We start from the raw sequence: 24,364 nt of genomic DNA on the forward strand, positions 1-24,364 counted from the left end.
AGAATTCAGTTAACCGAAATCTCCCTTGCTGCCGATTCAGTCCTACCTTCGTGCCCATGGAGAACAATCAATCACCCATCTGTGTAATAACACCCCTTATCGGAGTTGAAGATTGTTATCAAGTCCCCTCTCAGTCTTCTTTTCTCAAGACTAACCAGGTCCAGTTTTTTAAACCTTTCTTTAAATGTCTTTATTATTAAGGTCACATACCCATCTTTGCATGGTGCATATACCTGCTTAATTTAAGTTTCCACTTTAGGCATCTGACAATCTGGGCACCAGCCCATGAAAGCTTATGCACTAATAAATTGATTAGTCTTTAAGGTGCCCTAGGACTCCTCATTGTTTTTGTTGAAAAAGACTGACCCTGCTACCCCTCTGACACCTATGCCACCTTAAGGATTTAGAGTACTTTCAAATCTTATCCCAGTCTGGGGCTGGCTAATGGTTTCAGGAGGTCCTGACAAGTCTTTACCCTCAAAGGCACAATGACCAACACCGACTGACTGTCGTGGGACCTGGGTGCCTTTGGAAATCTGCCCTTTCCGCACTTGGGTTGAAATTCTCGACCATGGACTTCGCCAAGATCTCACCCTTAAGCTGCGGCAGGGACCTTTGGAGAAATACACGTGGTTCAGATCTGGCCCTAAAGCCTCATTGCACAGAAGCTGGCCTCCCTTTTGGGGAACAGAGGTGACCTTCCTGGCTGCTGTTTCTCGTAAAACATCATAGAATCATAGACCCTCTAGGGATGGAGACTCCACTACTTCCCTAGGTAACCTAACCCCCAACAGCCTCTACGTCTTCCCTTGGGAGTCCAGGGAGCTGAGCCAGCATCGCTGCCCTGAACATGGAGAGGTGTGTCAGACCTTGTAGACACAGTCCTCTACCTGCAGAGAGCAAGATGAGCTCATGTCTTGCCACCTTCAGCATAAAACGGATAATTATTTCTCTCCATGGGACTCCCCCAAAAACCAGTGTCTTGGAGAAAGGGAAGCTGCTGCGGTTACAGATGAAGGATGAAGAAGAAGGTGGGACAAGAGAGGATTGTGTGAGAGAAGGTTGGAAAAAACGGAGTTTGTTTAGTCTGGGGAAGACTAAGAGGGGACATGAGAACAGCTTTCAAGTACATAAAAGGGTGTTACTCCTTGGCCTCTGAGGATAGGACAAGAAGCAATGCAAGAGAGCATTGCAGCAAGGGAGGTTTATGTTCGACATTAGAAAAAACTTCCTAACTGTCAGGGGGGTTAAACACTGGAATAAATTGCCTAGGGAGGTTGAGGAATCTCCATCACTGGAGATATTTAAGAGCAGGTTAGACAGACATCTATCAGGGATGATGTAGATCGGTGATTCTCAACTAGGGGTACGCATACCCCGGGGGTACACAGAGGTCTGCCAAGGGACACATTCACTCAGCTAGCTATATGCCTAGTTTTACAACAGCCCTAGCGAAGTCAGTATACACTAAAATTTCATACAATGACTTGTTTATACTACTCTACACACTATTCCCTGAAATGTGAGTACAATATTTATACTCCAGTTGCTTCATTTTATAATTAAATGGTAAAAAGGAGAAAGTGGGCACATTTTCAGGAATAGTGTGCTGTGATGTATCTGTATACTTATGCCTAATGTTGTAGGCTGGAAGTGAGTGAATCTTGGGGGTACACAAGACAATCAGACTCCTTAAAGGGGGATAGGAGTCTGGAAAGGTTGGGAGCCACTGGTGTAGATCAGTGGTGCACAAACTTTTCCTATCGCCCCCCCCATCAGTAATGGGATCTGTCTGACCCCCCCTCTCCATTACTGCACAGTTGGCTCAGCAAGGGAGCTTGATCTGAAGGCAGAGCTGAGGATGGGGAAGAAGCTGAGGTAAGAGGCAGAGCTGACCTGGGGGCAGAGAGGGAATCAGGGCAGATCTGGGCTGAGCATGGGGCTAGAGCAGGACTGGGTGGCACTGCCTACTTGCCTGGTGTGGGGGCTGGCCCAGGCCCCACGATGTGTCCCCCCAAATGTTCCTCCATGCTCCCCAGAGGGTGTGTCCCACAATTTGGGGCTCTAGTCCTGCTGTGGGGGCAGGGGACTGGACTCAATGACCGCTCGGTATCCCTTCCAGGCCTATGAGACTATGAATTGCATTTCAGCTGTGGAAGGCCAGGTAACGTAGTGGAGAGGCTGCTGGTTTGGTGCTAGGAAGGACTTGGTTCTTCTCCCAGCTACGGCCTTGGCCAACTCACTTTACCTCTGCCTCTCTTCTCACCCTTTGTCTGAGCTCTTCACGCCTGGACTGTCTCTCAGCACGTCTATGATGGCTGCCATCGCCATGGGGCCTCCAGACACTGCTGGGACGCACAATAGCGGCCTGCTAGTAAAATGGTGCGATTCCCCCTCTGACCGGCTCCTGAGACCTGACGCTAGTGAAGGGTAAAAGTGGATGACTCTATCCATGGCACCGCACCCTAGAAAGAGAGCTGCCATTGCCGCCGATTCCTTGAACTCCACAGGGCAATGGGAATAGCTGGTATATACAGCCCTGTAGTTACACAGGCAAGAGCAGAACCAAACAGAGCTGCAATTCAGTGTGGTGCAAGAGGGTGATGCTCGGCTTGTAGATCCATTTAAAAACCCCACGTCTGTCTCTGTTGCCATCTGAATGCGTCTCCGCGGGAGCCACCGTGGATTTAAGAGCTTCCTGAGGATTAAACCCACCTCTGTGCTAAGGCCACCTTTTGTTAGTCCCTTAAGTGACTGCGCAAAGCACAGGCCTTACGTTCCATGGTTAATGTGACACAATGGCAGCATTGTCAATCGCAGCAGAAAATTCCATTACAGACAGAATGGCATTCAGTGTCGATGCAGGCGTTTGCACGGCATTCTGGGTGGATCCATGGGGGTCTCCATTCTCTCCAAGTCTGTGGTCGCTCAATTCCCCAAGCCACTCATATAAATCACTCCAAAGTAGACAAATCAACAAACTCATCTGTTCCCGCCCCTGATGGTTCGGAATGACCAAGGCTTAGAGCAAATGGCCAGTCGCGCAAGGACTGTGTTTATCTACGCAATTGCAGGAAATGAGTGAAAAAATAATAACTTTCAAAAGGGAGAATAATGACTTCATTTTTCCCTGCTTAATGAATTATGCTGAAGATGAAGAAATATAGTTACCTTAATATGACAGAGCTTTGCTAAGCTAGCACACTTCCCCATGCCAGTTGGCTGGGTGGTTTCAATGTTTAATCACTTGTCTTTCACAAGTGGAACCCTGGTTTGAATCCAGCCCTAGAAAGCAAGCTGATTAATGTCTGCAAATGTTCTGCCATTAAAATTACAAAGACCTGGTAGTTTAAGGCACCCGTAGACACTTGTCCACATCTCAGCAGCACTGTGGTGCATAGTTGGCACCAAGCAGATGGCTATTTGGTTAAAGGTGATCCAGAGATGTAATGAAGGAGAAGGCTTAGAAGCATCAGAATGCAGATCATTTTTTCCCATGCCAGTATAATAATTTCATTTTCATAGGTCAAATGTTGGAGATCTTCCCAATTTGCTCTGAGCGAAAAGCCATTTGTAGCTTTAAATTGCCACTTGAGCTCCAGTCTCCTTATTTATTGCCGTCTTCAGCAATAACACGCTCACAAAAGTCATGTTGTTTTCTAAAAAGAGGATTTGCACGGTGAAGACTTTTGGATATTAAGTACCAAATGAAAAACCGTAACCTGGTTTCTCATTCCAACGGCTTTCACTGGTTTTCCTGATGGTGGCCCATGTGTTCTCCTCTGAAGGAGGAGAAAACCGGGAAGCCTTCATCCCCTAAATCTACACAAGTAGGAGCACCACTGTGGGACTGCATCAGTGTGGAGGTGACACGTAAGTTCTAGAGCTGCAGAGCATAGTTGGACAGGCAAAGCTCCCTTTTGCAGATGTGGACGTCTCCCCTCTATGCTCACAGCACAGCTGGGAGAAAGGGTAGAATGGAACAGTCACGGAAGCCAAAGCCAATAGGACTGTGCAGCAAGAAGAACAAGAATAATATTTAGCACTCATAGATCTCAAAGCACTTAGCAAAGGAGCATCGCTAGCCCCATTTTACAGATAGGGAAACTGAGACGCAGAAGAGTTAAGTGACTTGCCCAAACTCACACACTGAAGACTCATGATTCCGTCTCCCAAATCCCAGCCCCTCATGGTGAAGTGAGGGTCAGGGACTCTCCCCCAGTGGTGTGCCAGGGTCCAGGTTGCTCTATGGGGACTTCTCAGCACATTCATTGGTATAACTGGCACAAATCCTCCCTCCTCACCAGCAAGGAGAACCTGTGTCTTTACGTGATACCTGCTACCTTGCTGTGTTATGCTTTTGTAGGAAGGTAGCGTGGAACCTAAGGGATTCTAATTCCCTGTGTGGCTAATGTTCACATATGGTCATGCCCCAGCATCCTCCTGCAGAGAAGTCCCAATGCCACAGCTGTGGTGTGCCCAGACTGGCATCTGTTTGCTGACCCCCCCTCCCGGAAGGATTATGCTAGGAGGTCAGAGTCCAGCCGCAAACAAACCGGAGCTGGGAGGAGGACAGATCTTTATGAAAAACAAAGAGTTTGGGCCAGATTCTCCTCCCCGTGTTCCTGTTGAGTAGCACCATGGAGAGCCACACAGCAGCCACATTATATAAGGGAGCATTTTGTGCCAATGTAAACTACGCAACACAAGGTTCTAAGCAATGTCTGTCAAGCCCCCTTGTCAAAAGGTAAGGGTACAACTGACTTGCCTTCTTTCATTTACATCAGCTTCACAGGGTATTGCTCAGTGGAGTTACTCTGGATTTACATCAGTGGTAAGAGACAGCAGAATCAGGCCCTTAGCATTTACAGATCACCTTACGTGCATCCGATCCCTTCCATACTGTACAGGCCTGCCCATGTGGGGAATCAAAGGGGGCAACTACCCCTGGGGTCTGGTGATGCAAAGGGGCCTGGAGCTGCAGCAGCGGTAGCTAGATCCCTGGGCTCGTTAACGTGCAGCCAGGGCTACATTCAGTGTTCTCTGGGAAGTGCTAAGGCTGCCTGGAAGAGGTGCTACATCAGTGGTCCCCAACCTTTAGAGGCTGCCGGGCGCCAGGGGGCGTGACTGTTCGCCTGCCGGGCGCCAGAGGGCGGGGACACATGCATGCCCGGGGGCAGCCCCCCCTCATAGCCGCGTGCTTGGGGGTGGGGCCCCCCATAGCCATGTGCTCGGGGGCGGGGCCCCCCATAGCCACGTGCTCAGGGGTGCGCCCCCCCCAAGCGCCGCGCGCCCAGGGCTGGCACCCCCTCCAAATGCCGCAGGCCCGGGGCTGGCGCCGTCCCCCAAGCGCAGCGCGCCTGGAGCCGGGCCCCCCCATGCAAGCGCCGTGCTCCCAGGGCCAGCGCTCCTCCCAAGCACTGCACGCCGGCGCCCCCTCCAAATGCCGCGCGCCTGGAGCCGGCGCCCCCCCCTGCAAGCGCCGCGCGCCCCCCCCTGCAAGCGCCGTGCGCCCCCCCTGCAAGCGCCGTGCGCCCGGGGCATGAGCGGCCAATTCGCGCCGCTCCCGGGGCTGGCGCTTACCATGCGCCCGGGCCGGCTCCGGCACCATGCATGTACCACGTGCCCGGGGTCAGGCCAGCCCCGAGCATTTGGCGGGCACACACAAATGGCCCCGCAGGCACCGTGTTGGGGACCACTGTGCTACATTCTCTGGGCAGCACTGAGGACTGCCTAGTCCTGGCCCCAACCCTGCTGCCTGAGGCCCTGCTCCTCCCGGGGTGTGGAACATCCCGCCCACCTTGCCCAGGGCAGGCTATCAGCAATTGATCCGTCAATGTATAATGTCTGTGTAGACATGATAAATCAATCTCAGAGCTCTCTCCCATCGACACCGGTACTCTGTCAGGTTGAGAAGAGTAGCCAGCAGCATTGACGGAAGAGCAACCCCTGCTGACTATACTGCATGCAAGACACTGTGAGTAGTGTGTTGACTACAGCTACACTTTTTGAGTAGCTGAAGTAAGTGCCGGAGCGGGGGGGCAGGGTAGTGTAGACTAGGCCTACGAGTCCTAGGTCCTTCAATTGTCTTTTTAATCGGGTTTTGTGTTTTTTTGAGAGTGACACTTCGGAGCCACGTAAAGTCACGTAACATCCCTGCATGCCCCTTTGTGTCTCAGTGTGGTGCTATGAGTGTGCTCCACTTCAGTTTCCCCAGATTGGGCGGCGATGGGTTCATTTTAGCACTCCTTACCCAAAGGTAAGGAGAAGCCACCACATACCAACAAAACAACTGGTCCCCTTCTAATGAGGATTCTGGACAGGAGCAATCCATCACAATACACAGTTCGTCTCAGGGAGTTTACACTTAACACCCACCAAACGAAGTCTCTGAGTTAGATCAGCTTGGTTTCTGGGAGCCTGAGAGAGAACCCACCATCCACATGTGCGTCTCTCACTCAGTTGCTTCTTCTATAGCTCAGCCCTAGGGCAGGGCAGAACAAGGCAGGGCATCCTCCATTCCACCCCAAGCAGTCATGTTGGCGTGCATCAGCCTGTCCTTTAAGGGGTAGTGCATTCCTTTACTAGCCCGTTGGTGAGCTCACTGAGGCCACTGATTTCACTGGGAGTGGCTCAGGGCTCCTCGTGATGGTCATCCCAGGAACAGTATGCACAAGCTGGCCCTTTTAATCATCCTGTGGTAGCTTGTAAGATGGGCGCCTTTGGTTCTCTCTAGGTGGAATTTTAGCTGCCACCAGACTGGGCGAGTTCTTGGTCAGAACACAGCCTGACTGGCCAGCTTGAGAGGGGCATTGCTTTGGAGGACTGCGCTGGATGAACCCTTCTCTCAGACCAAGAGAACTGCCACCAACGTGCTCCCATGTATCCCCATGTTTTAAACATCCTAAGTCAAATGAGCCATTCCCAGAGCTCCATCATGCCCATGCTTGTCCCTGTGCCCTCCAAGGAAAGATAATTAACCCTAGGGGGAAAACAAAGACACTATAACCCCTGCTATTTTAGACCCAGGCTTCCTGGAGAAAGGGCTGATTAAATAAAACCAAAAGCTTCAGCGGGGGAGCTGAGATAGTCTGTAACAGGAAAAACTTAAAAAACAACGAATAGTCTAGTAGCACCTTAAAGATGAACAAAACATCTGGGCTGTGTCTAGACTGGCCAGTTTTTCCGGAAAATCAGCCGCTTTTCCGGAAAAACTTGCCAGCTGTCTACACTGGCTGCTTGAATTTCCGCAAAAGCAGTGACTTTCTACTGTAAGAAATCAGTGCTTCTTGCGGAAATACTATGCTGCTCCCGTTCAGGCAAAAGTCCTTTTGCGCAAAACTTTTGCGCAAAACGGCCAGTGTAGACAGCTCAGATTTGTTTTCCACAAAAAAGCCCTGATCGCGAAAATGGCGATTGGAGCTTTTTTGCGGAAAAGCACGTCTAGATTGGCACAGACGCTCTTCCGCAAAAAGTGCTTTTGCGGAAAAGCGTCCATGCCAATCTAGATGCTCTTTTCCGAAAATGTTTTAACGGAAAACTTTTCCATTAAAAGCATTTCCGTAAAATCATGCCATCTAGACACAGCTGTAGATGGTATCATGAACTTTAATGGGCAAAGGACTTCCAATACTCCAGTCATCTGAAGAAGTGGGTTTGTCCCACGAAAGCTCATGATAGCAGCTACATGTCTTGTTAGTCTTTAAGGTGCTACTAGACTATTCATTGCTTTCTACGGGAGGAAGACTGCTCTTGTGGTTCAAGCCCAGCCCTACACATTAAGAGCCCTGGCTTTTAATCCCAGCTCTGCGTAATCTCATGTGACTCACAGCCTCAGTCCCCCAGCTCTAAAGCAGGGGAGGTGAAAATCCTCATTCCTGAGCCTCGCTGAAGTGCTTTTCATCTTCAAAGAGAAGGCACTTGAGATCTGCAGAGCAAGCAATGGCCTCCCTCTACACCCAGGTAAAACTGTCAGGAAAGTACCACTAAAAGTCCCTCCTGCAGTGAATGTATCCAGAGCCTGTGAAGTCTGAAACAAGGTGGGGGGCTCCCACTGCTGTTTTCCACTTGCATGACGGACAGCTACAGCAAGCAGAACGAGTCTGTGCCACTTGAGAGTTCAACTCAGTGTGTCTGATCGACCCTTGCTATCCTAGCCATGAAGGGTGCATTTACACTGTGAGCAACAGGACGCCTCAGAGCTTGGGTCAAGTGACTTAGGCTTGCGCCACTGCACAATAAATAGCTCTGCAGATGTTGGGCTGGGGCTGGAGATCAGGCTCTGAAGCCCGCACCTCTCCCTAGGGTTGAGAGCCCAAATGTCTACCACTGGTTTTAGCACCCTAGGGCAAAGCACTCCACCCAAGGGAGGTTCGCTCACTAGATGGTTGCATCTGTCGGGTAGCGACCGTCCTTCAGGGAGATGGTGTTACTACTATTCCTGTTGGCACACATTGTATCTACACGAAGGGTTGTGTCTCCAGAGCTATCCTGGTGCTGCTGCATTGGCAGAGTCCTTGTTGCATAATCACAGACTGTGTTGGGAAAGACTGCTTAATGCACCAAGGGATCTTCTCCGGGACAAGCCCTTCAAAGGCAGTGGTAGAACGGAGCTTTCCCTAAGCTTAAACTGTCCCTCAGCCACCAATAGGATGTTCATATTCCTGACACGGAAAGAATCTACTTTGATTTTCTCTTCTCTCTAGAGCAGGCTTGGGTTCCATGCCTTGCTTTTTTGGGCAGCTGAAGGTTGCATGATCATCAGATCTGCAGATGATACAAATGGGCAGGATTCCTTGACTTCCCCGGAGCTGAAGGTCTGGCCTGCGCTGTTGCCTGTCTTTCAGGAGCAACAACCTACGAAGCCATGGACCCTCTGCATTTCATCCCCTAAACCATTCCCTGCAGGTGAATCTCAGCCTCGCTTTTGCCTCTGAAATACGAGCTGATCCCAAAGAGCTCGATGCTGCAGGCTGAGCCCTGATGGCTAGGCCTAGCGATGGAAGTGAATTTGGTTACCAGTCAGTGTTTAGGAAACAAGCCGAGGGCCAGTACTGGAGTGACTAAGGCCAAATGCCAGAGCTGGGGGTTAAACCAGTCGCAAAGCAAAGGATGAGCCAGGGATCTCCCTTGGAGATACCAAAACCAAAGGCCAGAACTAGATGGGCAGCTAGAGTCATAAGCCAGCGGCCGAGCCAGGAGGCTGAGGCTGCAGAAGAGCAGGGAGTGGAACAAGGGCAAGCAGCATGAGGTGCATGACCTGCAGTCAAGCAGCACCTGGTCTGGAGTGGAGAACAAGCTTATTGGCAGGGCTGCCAGTCAGCGCCCCCAGAACCATCAGTTCCAAGGCAGTGCGGCTAGCAGGGAAGTTAGTGGGAACCATCCCACAGCTGGTCCTGCCTGGTCTGGCCTCTGCCATGAGGTACATCTAGGTTAGCAAAGCCCTGATCCCAGCTCTCAGCCGTGTCTCCGCACCAACTCTCTGAAGATTGGACATTTGTGTAACGTTCTCAGTTCCTTCTAAGCTGCAAGGTCAGCAGCAGCAATCCAGAGCCGTGCAACAGGGGCTTGGGGAAGAGAGAGGGGGATGGGTGGGAACTGAGGAAGGGGATCAAGTTGGGGCATGCAAGGCTGCTGTGGACCTCTCCCCCAAGCCTGGAGCTGGTTGCTTCACCCCCAAGTTCCATGCTGCCAGAGGGGAGAGAGCTGAGGGGAGTCCTCTGGCTCCAGCTCCAGGCAACCTGCCTGCATCCCAAATTCCTCATCCACAGCCCCACCCTAGAGTCCACACCCCCAGCCAGAGCTCTCACCTCCCAACCCTCTGCCTCTCCCACACCCCAACCTCTTACCCCCAGCCCCACCCCAAAGTCCGCACCCCCAGCCAGAGCTCTCATGCCCCCGCACCCCAATCCTCCGACCCAGCACCGAGCCCCCTCCCACAACCCAAACCCCTTGGCCTCGTCCCATTAAGCTTGTTACATGCACCAATACAGAAGTGATTCGTCACCCATCACCACCATGTTGGTGCACATCACAGCATTCATTCCGCATACGAGTCCGAACTATTCAAAGGAACACTGGTCACCTTACCCCTGACTTGAGGTGGAGGCAACAGATTAACTCTGAGCTCAGCTTTGCCGGCCCATTAGAACAGATCTCCTGGCTTTAGTAAGGCTTTTGATACTATCTCACACGACTGCCTCCTACACAAAGTGGGGAAATGCAGCCTAGAGATGAGCCTACTGTAAGAGGAGTGCATAATGGATTGAAAGAGCATCCTCACAGAGTAGTCACCAACCGTTCCTGGTCAAGCTGGAAGGGCATATTGAGTGGGGTCCCGCAGGGATCTGTCCTGGGTCCAGCTCTGTTCAGTATCTTCATAAATGGTTTGGATAATGGCACAGCAAGTCTCCTTATAATGTTTGTGGATGATATCAAGCTGGGAGGGGTTACAAGCATTTTGGAGTAGGGGATAGAATTCAGAACGATCTGGACAAACTGGAGAAATGATCTGAACTAAACAGGACAAAATTAAGTCACAAAAATGGCCACGTCCTAGCCTTAGGAAGGAATAAATAATTGGCACAAATACAAAACGGGAAATGCCTACCTAGGAAGGAGTGCTGCAGAGAAAAAAACCTAGGGGTTATAATGGATCACAAACTAAATATGAGTTAATCAAGTAATGTTGCAAAAAAAAAGGGGGGGAACAAAATTCTGTGATGTATTAGTAGGAGAGTTGCAAGCAAGACACAAGAAGAGATTATTCCAGTCTGCTCAGCACTGGGGCTACGTCTAGACTGTTTTCTTCTGCTGAAAGAAGATATGCAAATTCAGAGCTAATTTGCATATCTTCTGATTGCGTTATCGGCAGAGATTTTGTCGAAAAAGAAAGCAGTTTAGATGCGGTTCTTTTGAAAAAACCACCCCTTTTTTGAAAGAAACCTGCACACCTCATTTTTTTAGGAAGAAGGGTTCTTTTGAAAAAGAGTTTTTTCCCCAAAAGAGCTGCATCTAAACTGCTTTCTCTTTCACAAAACCCCTTCTGAGAAGATATGCAAATTAGTTCTGAATTTGCATATCTTCTTTCTGCAGAAGAAAGCAGTCTAGACATAGCTTAAAAGGCCTCAACAGGAGTCTTGTTCCCAGTGCCGGGCACTACATTTCAGGAAAGATGTGGACAAAATGGAAAAAGTTCAGAGGAGAGCAACAAAAATGATTAAAGGTCTAGAAAACACGACCTGCAAGACTGATAAACTTTTGTTTGTTTAGTCTGGAGAAGGAAAGACTGAGGTGGGCCATGATAAAAGTCTTCAAGTAGGTGAAAGGTTGTTACAAAGAGGAGGAGGATAAATTGTTCTCCTTAATCACTGAAGATAGGAAAAGAAGTAATGGACTTAAAGTGCAACAAGGGAACCTTAGGTTAGCGCCTCAAAAAACCCTGTCAGGGTAGTTAAGCACATTGCTTAGGGAGGTTGTAGAATCTCAGTCACTGGAGAGTTTTAAGAACAGATTAGACAAATGCCTGTCAGGGATGGTCTAGATCTGAGGTTCTCAAACCGGGTTGGGACCCCAAAGAGGTTTATAACCCCATTTTGTGTGGGGTCACCAGGGTTGGCTTAGACGTGCTGGGCCCAGGACCGAAGGGGAAGCCCAAACCCCATCCCCAGAGTGGGTGGGCAGGCGGCTGGAGGGGCTGTGATACCACAGTACTTGTAAGCAATTTTAAGTGTAGGTTGGAGTGCTGGGGGCTCAGGCAGAGTGTTGTGGTGGGTGTGGGGGAGTTCAGGGCAGAGTGTGGAAGACACAGGAGTCAGGGAAGGGGGGTGAGAGGTATGGGGGGCTCAGGGCAGGGGTGAGGGCTCAGGGCAGAAATATGGGGGGTGCAAGAGTCAGGGGAGGAGGTTGGGGCTGGGTGGGGGCCTCAGGGCAAGGACTGTGGGGAGTCTTGGGGCTGGGAGCATGGCCACCATGCTCTGCTAGATCCCCGGCCACCTGAGCTTTGGGGCTGCAGCCTGGGTGAGCAGTGGCCTTGCTGCCCAGGGGCTGTGGGTGCTGGCTCAGGCCCAGTAGGGCTGGGGCTGAGGGGGAGTAGTTTGGACTGTGGAGGATGGGGGCCAAAACGGGAGGGGTGGGCCAACAGCAGCAGCAGCATGGTGGCTGACAACATTCAAAGGCCCCCCCCCCAGCCGGCCACTCTCTTACCGGTGCATCACAGTGTGGTGCACCAGCTTCCTTTCACCACTGTGGGGGCTTAGGTTACAGGCCCCCTGCCTCGGGCTGAAGCCCTTGGCTTTAGTTTTGTCCCTCCCACACCTGGGCTAAGACCCCCTCCTGGGGTTGTGTCTTTGTTGCCAGAAGGGGGTTGAGGTGCAATGAAGTTTGAATATCCCTGCTCTGGATACTATTTAGTTCTGTTTCAGTGCAGGGGAAGGCCGTGGATAACTCACTGAGGTCTCTTCCAGGCCTACATGTCTGTGAGGCTAAGGCCTGCCAATCAGACCCTCAACAGTCTGTAATGTGAGGACCCAGCTAATGGCGGGGCAGCAATCCAACAGTCCTGCATAATGGACCAGACTTTTAGCTGGTCTAAATGGCCTAGCTCCAGGGGTTCCAGTAGACCCAATGCAGTGTCTCCATTTCCAATGTGGCTCCTGTATCCAGCGACGTATGGCCCGGGCCAGCCAAATGAAAGTGACTGTCTAAGAATGTGCATTTATTGGTCAGCCTGTGTACTTGTCTGTCATTGTAGTAAGTGCTGAGTTGACAGTGGCATGGCTGGACTGAAAGCCCTTAGACACAGCCAGGCGGTTAGGGGAGAGGCCCTGTTGGGCAGGTTCCCAAGCCCACATGCCAGGTTATTAACAAAAAAAGTGTGTGTGACTGTTATTGAAACATAATGTTATGGCTATAAAAAGAGTCAACCTATTCAGGGTGAGCCGTGTTTTCATTTTACTTCTGTCTGGGCATATTAAATGATCAAGCATACAATTTACAGAAGGCCCACGTCACCCACACATACCCACACACTTGCACAACCCCTTGACTCTGCCTCCTCCAAGCACTGGCAAGAGGGCTGGCTGGGATATGTGAAATACTGTATTACATTCCCAGCCTCTCCAGTATCCGACTGTAGAATTTTCTTGCTCACTCGCAGATAACGGGGGCCTGATTCTCTTCCCCCTCCAGGATCACATTGGTGTGAGGGAAAAGATAACTGCCCATTAAATCTATTGTCCACACCAGGACCACCACATCCACACACTTTCTTCTTGCTCTTGCAAAGGGATTAGACCCATTAGGATACAGGGGAATTCCTAGCTGGGGAGAAGGGGGTTACCTCCTCTACCTCCAACTTCTCAAATAGAGGGTAGCAACAATCTTACATTTTTCTTGCCCCATTCATCCTGAAGTGCTTTACAGCTTACAAGCTACTATAGCTACATGATTCACTTTCCCCTCCACACTTCTGGGGGGAATCACAGCAGCCTTTAGGCAGTGGGCAGCAACTCAACCTGTGTAGAAGAAAAATACTATATCCAATGGGAAAGAATTCTAGGTAAGCAGGCTAACAGACTTCAGCTGGGGTTCAGAGTCCTGTGAAATGTGCTATGGAATCTCTAAGAATCATAAAAGTAACACTCATCTGATCAATGGAGCAAGTTCAGTGACACTGGAGTAAATCCAGAGTAACTAACTATGGACCAGATCCTGCTCCCATTGAAATCAATGGATACATTTCAACTGACTGTACTGGATCGGGCCTTATAGTCACTGGTTCACATAGAATCCCTCCTCCTCTGGGCCTTTTCAACCTTTCGTGTCAATCCTTGTTCGGCCCATAAGTGGTGGATTCATGCCAGATGGGTCTTTGCTTTTCCAAGCAGGGCTTCAGGCTTTGATCAGTTTCACACCCTCACCAGCTAACATTATTCCGTGTGTGTCAATGAGCATCCGTACTTCAAGAGCGGTTGTAAATATAAAGTCAAGAACAATGTCCAGGACAGAAAGTCCAGGAGCTGCTCTGACAGCCCTGTGTGTATGGACGGCTTCAGAGAAAAAGAAGAGAAAAAGCTATGAATGAGATGTGTTAAAACAGCCCGGAATCTTGTTTTGCTGCATCTTAGCTCCTCACATCAGGGCGGACTTCTCCACATGCATTAAGTCCTGGTGGTGCTGAACATCTCCAGGGTTTTTAGAGGGTTGGAGCTATTGCATATGCCTGGAAATAATTTCCCTTTGAACTTGTACACAGCCCCTCTCATGGGAGGATCTTACAGCACACTAATGAGGCCTCACAACCTGCACCCCCAGACATGGATGTGTTCGTGTAAAGTGAAATCTTTGTAACTGGAGCATTCCAGTGGACAGCTGATGGCCTGAACTGTACCTATGGCAGTCATTGGGAATTTTGATGTTGACTTCAATGAAGCTGGATCAGATCTTATGGGAAGGGGCCCTTAAAAAAACCATGCCAGGATGACTTCAAGGCTGCCGATAAAATCATAGTTCCCAGATTCTCCCATCCAGTTACACTGATGCCCAACAGGTCCTGTTTCTCTCTACCTTAGCACAGTGCCTGTGAGCACAGTAACATTCTGGTTGAGTTTGTGGCCTCAGTGATATCCCTGGGCAGGGAGTTCCACAGGTTAATCCTGCTCTTTGCGAACAGTATCAGACTGTAGTGTGTTGACTTTCAGTTTCACTGGATGCCCCCTTGATATTGTGGATTGAGGAAGGCTAAAACAGAGCTCCCCTTTGAGCTCCTCTAGTCCAGACAGGAATGGTGGAAGTACCCTAAAAGAGGGGGAGGGGCCACAGGGACCTGAACTGTGGCCTGGCTCCCCATGGCTTGGCCTCTCATGACTGTTCCCTTTCCCTTAGCTCCTGCTCTCGTGCCACTATTCCTCCCCAAGACCCACCCTCACACCACCCCTTCACCAAGATCTTGCCTCCCCCCGACGTTGCTCGTCCTTACAGCAGGTAAAAACTGAGGGAGCTGTGGGTCTTCTCCCAGTGCCCCTGCCAAACCTTATTTTAGCACAGTAGCAGTTAGAAGCCCCAGCAGAATTCCAGCCCCGCTGTGCTAGGTGCGCTGTAGAAACAGACAGTTCCAGGCCTGTAGAATCATAGAATCATAGGACTGGAAGGGACCTCGAGAGGTCATCGAGTCCAGCCCCCCGCCCTCAAGGCAGGACCAAGCTCCGTCTACACCATCCCTGACAGATGTCTATCTAACCTGTTCTTAAATATCTCCAGGGAGGGAGATTCCACCACCTCCCTTGGCAATTTATTCCAATATTTGACCACCCTGACAGTTAGGAATTTTTTCCTAATGTCCAATCTAAACCTCCCTTGCTGCACTTTAAGCCCATTACTCCTTGTCCTGTCCTCAGAAACCAAGAGGAACACATTTTCTCCTTCCTCCTTGTGACACCCTTTTAGATATTTGAAAACCGCTATCATGTCCCCCCTTAATCTTCTTTTTTCCAAACTAAACAAGCCCAGTTCATGAAGCCTGGCTTCATAGGTCATGTTCTCTAGACCTTTAATCGTTCTTGTCGCTCTTCTCTGTTCCCTTTCCAATTTCTCCACATCTTTCTTGAAATGTGGTGCCCAGAACTGGACACAGTACTCCAGCTGAGGCCTAACTAGTGCAGAGTAGAGCGGCAGAATGACTTCACGAGTTTTGCTTACAACACACCTGTTGATACAACCTAGAATCATATTTGCTTTTTTTGCAACAGCATCTTATTAGACCTTATAATGTAGACCTTATAATGTAACTAGACAAGACAAAGGGAGCCAGCGAGGAAGTAACCTGCATAAGGTCACCCCGCAGGGCTGTGACAGAGCAGACAACACAACCCAGACCTGCTAACGTGCAGTCTAGCACCTTGTCCTGGAGCACTTTGCCTCTTCTTTTTCATGTACCTCATTCACATTGCCTTGCTATTCTGAACCTCCCTCAACAATGTTACCTCTCCCCATGTGGGAATCTTTCCACATCTTGTCTTGCTTTTCGTTGGACCAAGTCTCGGTTTGCTATGTGTTCCAGCCACGACTTGTGCCAGCATAGATTAACATTCTCATGCCACGCAACCGGTCACTACAATAGTGTGAGCACTACTTTGATGACAATGCACACAGAGGTGTGAGCTTGTCGGTTCTGTTACACTACGATAGTGTGGCCTGGATTTGTACCAGTGAGAAGATGACTAAGGTAACCCAGAGCAGTGCAGGAAGCAACGCTAGAGTTTCATGAGTGGACACTTTCTTCCTTGAGTCAACACTGAAGCAGCAGCTTGGGGTGGTGCCAGGGGGCGCCATGTACTGGGGAGATATCCCGTTTCAAAGCAGGGCTGAAATGGTGGCTGTGGCCACATGTGGTCATTATAAATCTTGTGGCATATTCTGTAACAGCAAGGGTACAAACCTTGGTGGCCCGGTCTCACCTCACTGCGGGTGACTGCACTCCGCTCACCTACTGCCTTCATTCAGTGGGGCTGGCAGACTCACCAGGCCCCTGGCCAAGGCAGGGGGTAACTAGGCTATGCACCGCCTGGAGGAGCAGGGCCTTGGATGGAAGAGGCAGGGCTGGAGCTAGCTCCCCCCAGGCAGCCCTTGCACTGCCCAGAGTATGCTGTGCATACCCCAGGCAGCCCTCAGTGCTGCCCAAAGCATGCCACACAGGGGTCTGGAGCATGCCACACAGGGGTCTGGAGCATGCCACACAGGGGTCTGGAGCATGCCACACAGGGCTCCAATGGCACTGCCAGTAGCCAGAGCTTGGGGCCCTTCTGAATCACCAAGCCCCAGAGCACTTGCCCCTTTGCTCCCCCCTCGGCGGGCCTGTCCTTAGCACTAATGACTATGCCGCTCTTCAGTTCTTGCCCTGAACGGCCGTGTTTGCGATGAATTACTGTGCGTGAACCCCATTTCGGTGATGGGCAAGTCACTGCACTGTGTTCTGTGCCGCGTGCTGCAGGGTGCCGGAGCTGACAGGTGCACGATGGCCTGTATTTACCTCTCTGGGCCCCTGAGGCCATCGGATCTAAGTGCTCGGCCTGAGGCTTTGGTTGGCTTAACTATGTCTCTCAGGATTCCTCATGCCTGAGCCATGTAGCTGGGTCAGTTTGAGGGGTAAAGCAGGCCTAAGGGCATGGGCCGGAGGGGTCAATTCTGGCTGGAGGAGCTAGTTCTGACTGGTTTATAACTGCAGAGGCAGGCTGCCCCGAGGACGTACCGTCTGAGATGCCAGCTACAGCCACAGGCTGGCCAGCCCTGCCCACTTTGGCTGCAACACTGTGTCGTGTAACAGGGAACTAACTACACCCCTCTGGCCCCAGGCCCAAGCCAGCATCATAAAGCCTGGCTCATCCCTCCTCTTCTGTGCGCATTGCCAGGCTACATGTGTGAGCTCGGAGGGCTCTCAGGACCCACCATGAACCTCCATTGCAGTCAATCGAATGTTTCCTGGCTTGGCGAAATCTGCACATTCCAGTTCGAGGCGCCACAGCCGTGCCCTGAAAAATGGGTCTCTGTGAGGCCAGCTTCAGCCAAGCTCTTTGTAGATTTGCTCGTTAACACACACATCTAGTTGACTTTGCTATTGCTGGGTTTGGGTTGGCGTGGGGTTTACATGGTGTGCGGTGCGCAATGCATTGGGCTGGGCTGCCATGTCATCATTGCCAGACCCGCCACCCTTCCTCTGAGTAACACCTCCCTTTCCATGACTACTGTTCCAGATCATCCCTGCTAGATCAGTGGAATCACGGAACACTAAAACTGGAAGGGACCTTGAGGGGTCATCAAGTCCAGTCCCCTGTCCTCACAGCAGGACCAGGCACCGTCTAGATAATCCCTGACAGATGTTTATCTAATCTGCTGTTAAAATATCAGAGGTGATGGAGATTCCACAACCTCCCTAGGCAATTTATAACCACCCTGACAGTAAGGAAGTTTTTCCTAATGTCCAACCTAAACCTCTCTTGCTGCAGTTTAAGCCCATTGCTTCTTGTCCTATCCTCAGAGGTCAAGGAGAACAATGTCCCCTCTTAGTCTTCTCTTTTCTAAACTAAACAAGCCCAGTTTTTTCAGTCTTCCCTCATTACTCACGTCTTCTAGACTTTTAATCATTCTTGTCGCTCTTCTCCAGACCTTCTTCAATTTCTCCATATCTTTCTTGAAATGTGGTGCCCAGAACTGGACACAATACTCCAGTTGAGGCCTAATCAGATATATGCTGAGCCTTCTTCCTTCACATGGAATCAATCTAGCTAAGGTGCTTATATGGCCCCAACACTGCAATAACTGAGCACCTTTCTGTCTTTAGTGTATTTGTCCTCTCAGTGCTGTTGTCCCCACTGTGCAGATGAGGAACTGAGAAACTAAGTGACACAGAACATGGCAGATCATGGACTTGATGCATCCCAGTCTAGTACCATCCTCTGGACCATCCTTCTTCTCAGAAGAGGGTCTCCAGGCCTCTAGTGCATAGCACTCCACACACAGAAACCCCCCTTGCTGATTGGGATCCTTGCAGGGGAGGAGGTGGAGTCAGGGCAGACTGGGGAATGGGCCAGGGACAGAATTTGTGGAGGATGGGGGCGGGGGGAGGGAGGGGATAGCCCACATTCCAATCCCACAGATCGATGATCAAAAGTCAATACACTGCCATGTTTGTTCATGGGTCCTACTGCGGATCCTGGAGAGCTGCTGCAGCCGGGCATTAATCACTGGAAGAATCATAGAGCTGGAAGAGACCTCAGAAGGTCATCAAGTCCAGCCCCCTGCCCAAGGCAGGACCAATCCCAACTAAATCAACCCAGCCAGGGCTTTGTCAAGCTGAGACTTAAACACCTATGGGGATGGAGATTCCACCACTTCCCCAGTTAACCCATTCCTAGTGAAATAGTTTTTCTACTATCCAACCTAGACCTCTCCCATTGTAACTTGAGACCATTGCTCCTTGTTCTGCCATCCGTCACTACTGTGAACAGCCTTTCTCCATCCTCTTTGGAACGTCCCTTCAGGAAGCTGAAGGCTGCTATCAAATCCCCCCTCACTCTTCTCTTCTCTTCTCTTCTCTTCTCTTCTCTTCTCTTCTCTTCTCTTCTCTTCTCTTCTCTTCTCTTCTCTTCTCTTCTCTTCTCTTCTCTTCTCTTCTCTTCTCTTCTCTTCTCTTCTCTTCTCTTCTCTTCTCTTCTCTCCTCCAGACTGAATAAACCCAAATCCCCCAGTCTATCCTCATAGGTCATGTGCTCCAGCCCCCTAATCATTTTGGTTGCCCTCCGCTGGATCCTCTCCAATGCGTCCACATTCCTTCTATGGTGGGGGGCCCAGAACTGGACATAATATTCCAGATGTGGCCTCACCAGAGCCAAATAAAAGGGAATAATCACTTCTCTGGATCTGCTGGAAATGCTCCTCCTAATGCACCCTAATATGCCATTATCCTTCTTGACTACAAGGGCACACTGTTGACTCATATCCAGCTTTTCATCCACTGAAATCCCCAGGTCCTTTTCTGCTGAACTGCTACTTAGCCGGTCAGTCCCTAGCCTGTAACAATGCTTGGGATTCTTCTGTCCCAAGTGCAGGACTCTACACTTGTCCTTGTTGAACCTCATCAGATTTCTTGTGGCCCAATCCTCTAATCTGTCCAGTTCACTCTGGACCCTATCCCTGCCCATTTGTTATCTGATGGTAGCAATGCCATGTTTGCAGGGAGGCAGGGGACAGAGCTACCACAGAGGTACAATGCTTCATGCAGATCCTAGGGGCTGCTTTTCCACAAGGGAGCAAACCCTACTGCCCCATGAAAGGATGATGCAGGAAAAATCTCATCTCAGACATTCCTGTGCAGGCTTCCTCCCAAGGAATCCCCTTCACCCGCTTCATCTGGGAGGGAATAATCCAAGCCACTGAGTTCGGTGGGAGGAAGAGCAGCAGAATCTGGCCACACAGTGCACTTAAAAACAATCAGAACTGGTGCCTTTGGCGTGTCTCCCCTCGAACTCAAATCTCTCAGCCTGTGCTGCCATTGAATCACTTTCGAAGCCCTTGGCTAGGATGCCTTCTAGAGCGTGTTCGCTGCTGACAGTGAAAAGCAGACAAGTTAACAGGTGCAGAAGCTGGAGTAGCTGCTGTCTAGCTGCGTATAAGAGAGACCTCTACTGGTCCAAGAGAGGAGAGTTATGCCAACATCAGCCCTGCTTTCTTTTAGCTCTCCAGCTAAGGGCTGCGACTCCAGCTACCCTCTATCTTCCCAGCCCTTTAAATCACCGTTATCAGGCTCTCAGTTGACTTAGCACAGATCTCAGAGACTTGCCCAGTGCCTTGCAAAACCAGCTGGAAGGCATGTGTGAAGTGGCCCAGCACAGTGACTGATTTGAGTCACGGCCACTCACACACTTCAGATCAGGATTAAGCCCTGGCAAGTTATATGCTGGGGAACAGTAAGAAGAAGAAACAGATGAAGCCATAGACTTGGCCCACAAAACTCCCTGTGTTCATTTCAATAGGATAAGCTGCATTACCTGTAGTACACCAATTTCCAAATAGCATGTTGGGATCATAGAATCCTAGGGCTGAAAGAGACTCAGGAGTCATCAAGTCCAGCCCCCTGCTAAGAGCAGGACCAACCCCAACTAAATCATCCCAGCCAGGGCTTTGTCAAGCCAGGACTTAAAATCCTCTAGGAATAGAGATTTCACCATCTCCCTAGGTGAAGCATTCCAGTGTTCACCACACTCCTAGTGAAACAGTTTTTCCTAGTATTTAACCTAGACCTCCCTCAGTGCAACTTGAGACCATTGCTCCTTGTTCTGTCATCTGTCGCCACTGAGAACAGCCGCTTTCCATCCTCTCTGGAAACCCCCTTCAGGAAGTTGAAGGCTGCTGTCAAATCCCCCCTCACTCTTCTCTTCTGTAGACTAAATAAGCTTAAATCCCTCAGCCTCTCCTCATAATTCATGTGCTCCATCCCCCTAATCATTTTTGTTGCCCTCCACTGGACTTTCAACGTGTCCACATCCTTTCTGCAATGGGGTGTATGTCTCCAGAATTGTTGTTATTAAGGTGTTTTCTGACAGAAAATGTTTTAAATACCCGTGAATGAAATAATCTCCTTACTCCCTAGCCAGAAGCATTCCTAACCAGCAACGCTGCCTGACTCACTGAAACTCAGAGGCAATGCGAGGAGCTGCTGAGATTGGCGTATAGAGCTTTCCCACGCCAGAGCAACTCTCTGAACAGTAAGATGCCAAAGCAGCTCCTCCTGCTTCATGGCCAGCAGAGAGATGCCTGTGCATATGTCCCACTGCAAAGCAGCCTTCCCGATGGGCTTAAGAAAAAGGCACAGAATAGGCTTGCAGTACAAAGAGAGCTATGAGGAAAGGTGAAGATGGGCAAACTAGAAAAAGAAGTCAGCCCTGCCCTTGTTCCTAAATCAGCTTGTTAGTAGTAAAGGACAGATAGGCAATTAACGAGGCTGAGACATACACTTCTAGTTGGAACAATTGCTCCGAGAAAATATCTCCTAGGGAGGTACCAACTGGGGATAGGAAGATCTGCAAAGTAAGTAACAGAATCTTACCTGTGCCTGGTAACAAACTCATCTTTAATGACTGATCTCTGTGGTGTTGCTCCCTGGAGAAATTTGGACAATTGTTTCTAAAGGATACCGGTCAGTCAGCAGAAATTGGTGGCTCCTACCTGCCACCTAGAAGGAAGAGCAAGGTAGGGACTGCCAGACTGGATCAGTGCTGAAGTGTAGCTGGACCAGATCCTGCCTCTGACAGTGGCTAGCATCTGATGTGTCCGAGGAAGGTGCAAGAAACCCCACAGTGGGCAGATATGGGAGAATCTGCTTCTCATGCAACTCTTATCCCAATTCCTGACAGAGAAGGACTGTTTTAAGCAGGAGGCTTTGAATCTCTTCTCAAACCCCTTGGTTAGCACCAACGATCACAATGCTAGGAATTGGTTCTCTGAGTTGTTAGTGATACTTTACTTTCTGATTAGCTCTGCCACAAAGTGGAATGAGACTTAGTTACCTGGGCTTGCCTGGCAAACTTTTCTGACCACCCTGTATCTGCCATGAGAGGAAGATGCCGACATGGAGGCTGAGTAGGAGGCTATCCTAGGAGAGCTAATGCTTGAAGGTGGACCAGATGCACATGGGTTCTGAAAATGAGACTCTCAAAGCAGCCTCAGTGGTTCACTGCACTTAATGAGAACCTGGACCATCCTCACTTCGGACGAGAGGGAGAGCAAAGAAATGATAAACAAATGTATTACCGGTAACAACTCCCTGAGGAGCTAGGCAGAAGAGAATGCATCAAATGCTTCTATCTGTTTATTAACAACCCTATGCACTTGGTTAGCACCTTTACGATGATCACTGATGCCTGCATGCAAGGCACTCTACAGACAAGTATGAAGCCAATCCTCTAATGACAGCCTCTCTAAGCATTTCAGAGACTGTAATGACTTATACCTCCAACACTGAACACCACTGTGTTGTTGGACCCATTTCACAGATGGGGAAAAAGAGGGATTAAGAGACTTACCCACGGCCACATGTAGAAAGCTTTCAGCAGCACTGAAAATAGGAATCAGATCTCCTGTGTGCTAATAATGCAAACGAATCAGAAGACCTTCACCTCTCTCTTTTTCTCCATGGCTGTACGGACAAGCCTCCCAGCTTCAATCCATTTGACCACTATGCTCTGAGTTCCTGATTGCTGCCTTGTCACAAGCAGGGCTGCTGTGGTGTTGCTTGTGTCTCTTGGGAACACTATCCATGCCAAAATGGATAGCTCAAAAATCCTAACTCCCCGCACCTGGAAGTCTTCTCTAGGGGGAGACACAAAGCTGACATTGCATTCCATCCCCTGAAGAGGGATGCCAGATCAGTATGAGCTGGTGCATCAGTCAAAAATTCACACTCTCTATGGCAAAGCTGTCACTAGCAACTTGGCTACCCCTTGGAGACTTTCTAGTAACTGAACTGTTCACAACCTCGTGACTCAGGTTCTGATCTCAGCCACCCCAATGGAGAGCAGCAGTAGAGCCAGCAAAGAGAAGTTTCACAGGTGGGATCCAGATTATAATCTGACCCTATGCTTTCCTACCTGGTACCTTCTGCTGTCAGCATAAGGGAGATCACATGCTAGTAATACATGCATCTCTGCACTTATTCCTGCCAAATGCAGCCTTTCCTACTTATCAATTATGATCATTCCTTCCAGACACAGAATCTCTTGGTGAAAAATCCCTCCAGCAGACAACTGCATCCCCTGGTCCCCATCATTCAATTCCTCCCCTCCCATATCTCTCATCATTCCTTGATATTTTTTTTTTAATCACTCTTTACTTACGAGCTCTGGCTTCAATCTCAGAGGCAATAAAAAGCAGCAAAAATCCCAGGCAAAAGGAAAGCTCTCTGATTTCAGGAATCATTCTTCCTTTCAGGGGAGTGGAGGGGGGGAAAAACCAAAACCCCAAACACTTGCTTTGCAGAAAGTTTAAAATGGATTCAATATCCAAAAAGCTACTTAAGAGCAGCAGCAAGCAACCACAGAGTCAGCATATGAGACACACGCAGGACACGGCTAATTCCTTCTTTACACACAGCTCCCAGCAGCAGTTTATTTTAGTCTCATCAAAGGCGCCTCCTTTTGGGGAAAGTGAGGAACTTTATGAGTTGCTACTTTAAAAAAAAATCAGCACTTTTTTTTTATTTCCCACAATTTTTTTCAAGTTTGGTGAAATTCCTCTGCTTCTTGGTTGCATTAGGGGAGTGGTTTCAGTGAGGAGGATTTGGAAAGAGTTGAAACATTTTAACCCCTCCCTTTCTGCAGCCTTCCCAGGGATATCTCCCCCCACCCCGTCATGGTAAATAACATTCCTAGGATTTTTTTCCCCACCCGTGCAGTTTTCTCCCTTCCCCCCAAATACCTTATCCCTTTGGTGGGTGAAAAATATATATGGAAAGTTTCTTACAACGCACCAAAGGCTGTACGGTCAGTTTCACATCTGATGTGTCCACAGCAGGGGAAACATATCCTGCTTTCAAGATTGTCTTCATTGCAGTTTACCCAAGTACATGCACCCAGCCGAGCCAACCCTGGGTGTGAATGTCGACTCTGCTAAGCCAAGCTCAAATCACAGCTGGGTAGCTGCACCCATGCTGGTGCTGCATTAACCTCTCAGGTGCTTGGATTTCTGGGGCTTGGTTCTTGCTGCTGCACTGAGATGTGCCACTCTTGAAATTGTTTCCCATTGTGGGAGAACTTGCCTGTCTTTCCTGGGACCCTATGAGGAAGCCATAGCCTGCCCACACAATAAACCACAATAT

At 49.7% G+C, this 24,364-nt stretch overlaps 1 protein-coding gene across 1 annotated transcript in view; it reads right to left on the reverse strand.

The window, feature by feature from the left end:
• The window catches only part of CHRDL2 (chordin like 2), a 67,703-nt gene extending 44,056 nt beyond the window's left edge, over positions 1-23,647 (reverse strand). The window contains exon 1 of the mRNA XM_075919601.2: positions 23,385-23,647. Within this exon, the coding sequence (XP_075775716.2) occupies positions 23,385-23,466 (82 nt within the window). The 5' untranslated portion in view covers positions 23,467-23,647. The remainder of the gene's footprint in view (positions 1-23,384) is intronic.
• Positions 23,648-24,364: the final 717 nt, after the last annotated feature.

This window comes from Pelodiscus sinensis, chromosome 1 (assembly GCF_052426305.1).
Source record: "Pelodiscus sinensis isolate ZL-2025 chromosome 1, ASM5242630v1, whole genome shotgun sequence".
In the NCBI taxonomy this organism is placed as follows: domain Eukaryota; kingdom Metazoa; phylum Chordata; order Testudines; family Trionychidae; genus Pelodiscus; species Pelodiscus sinensis.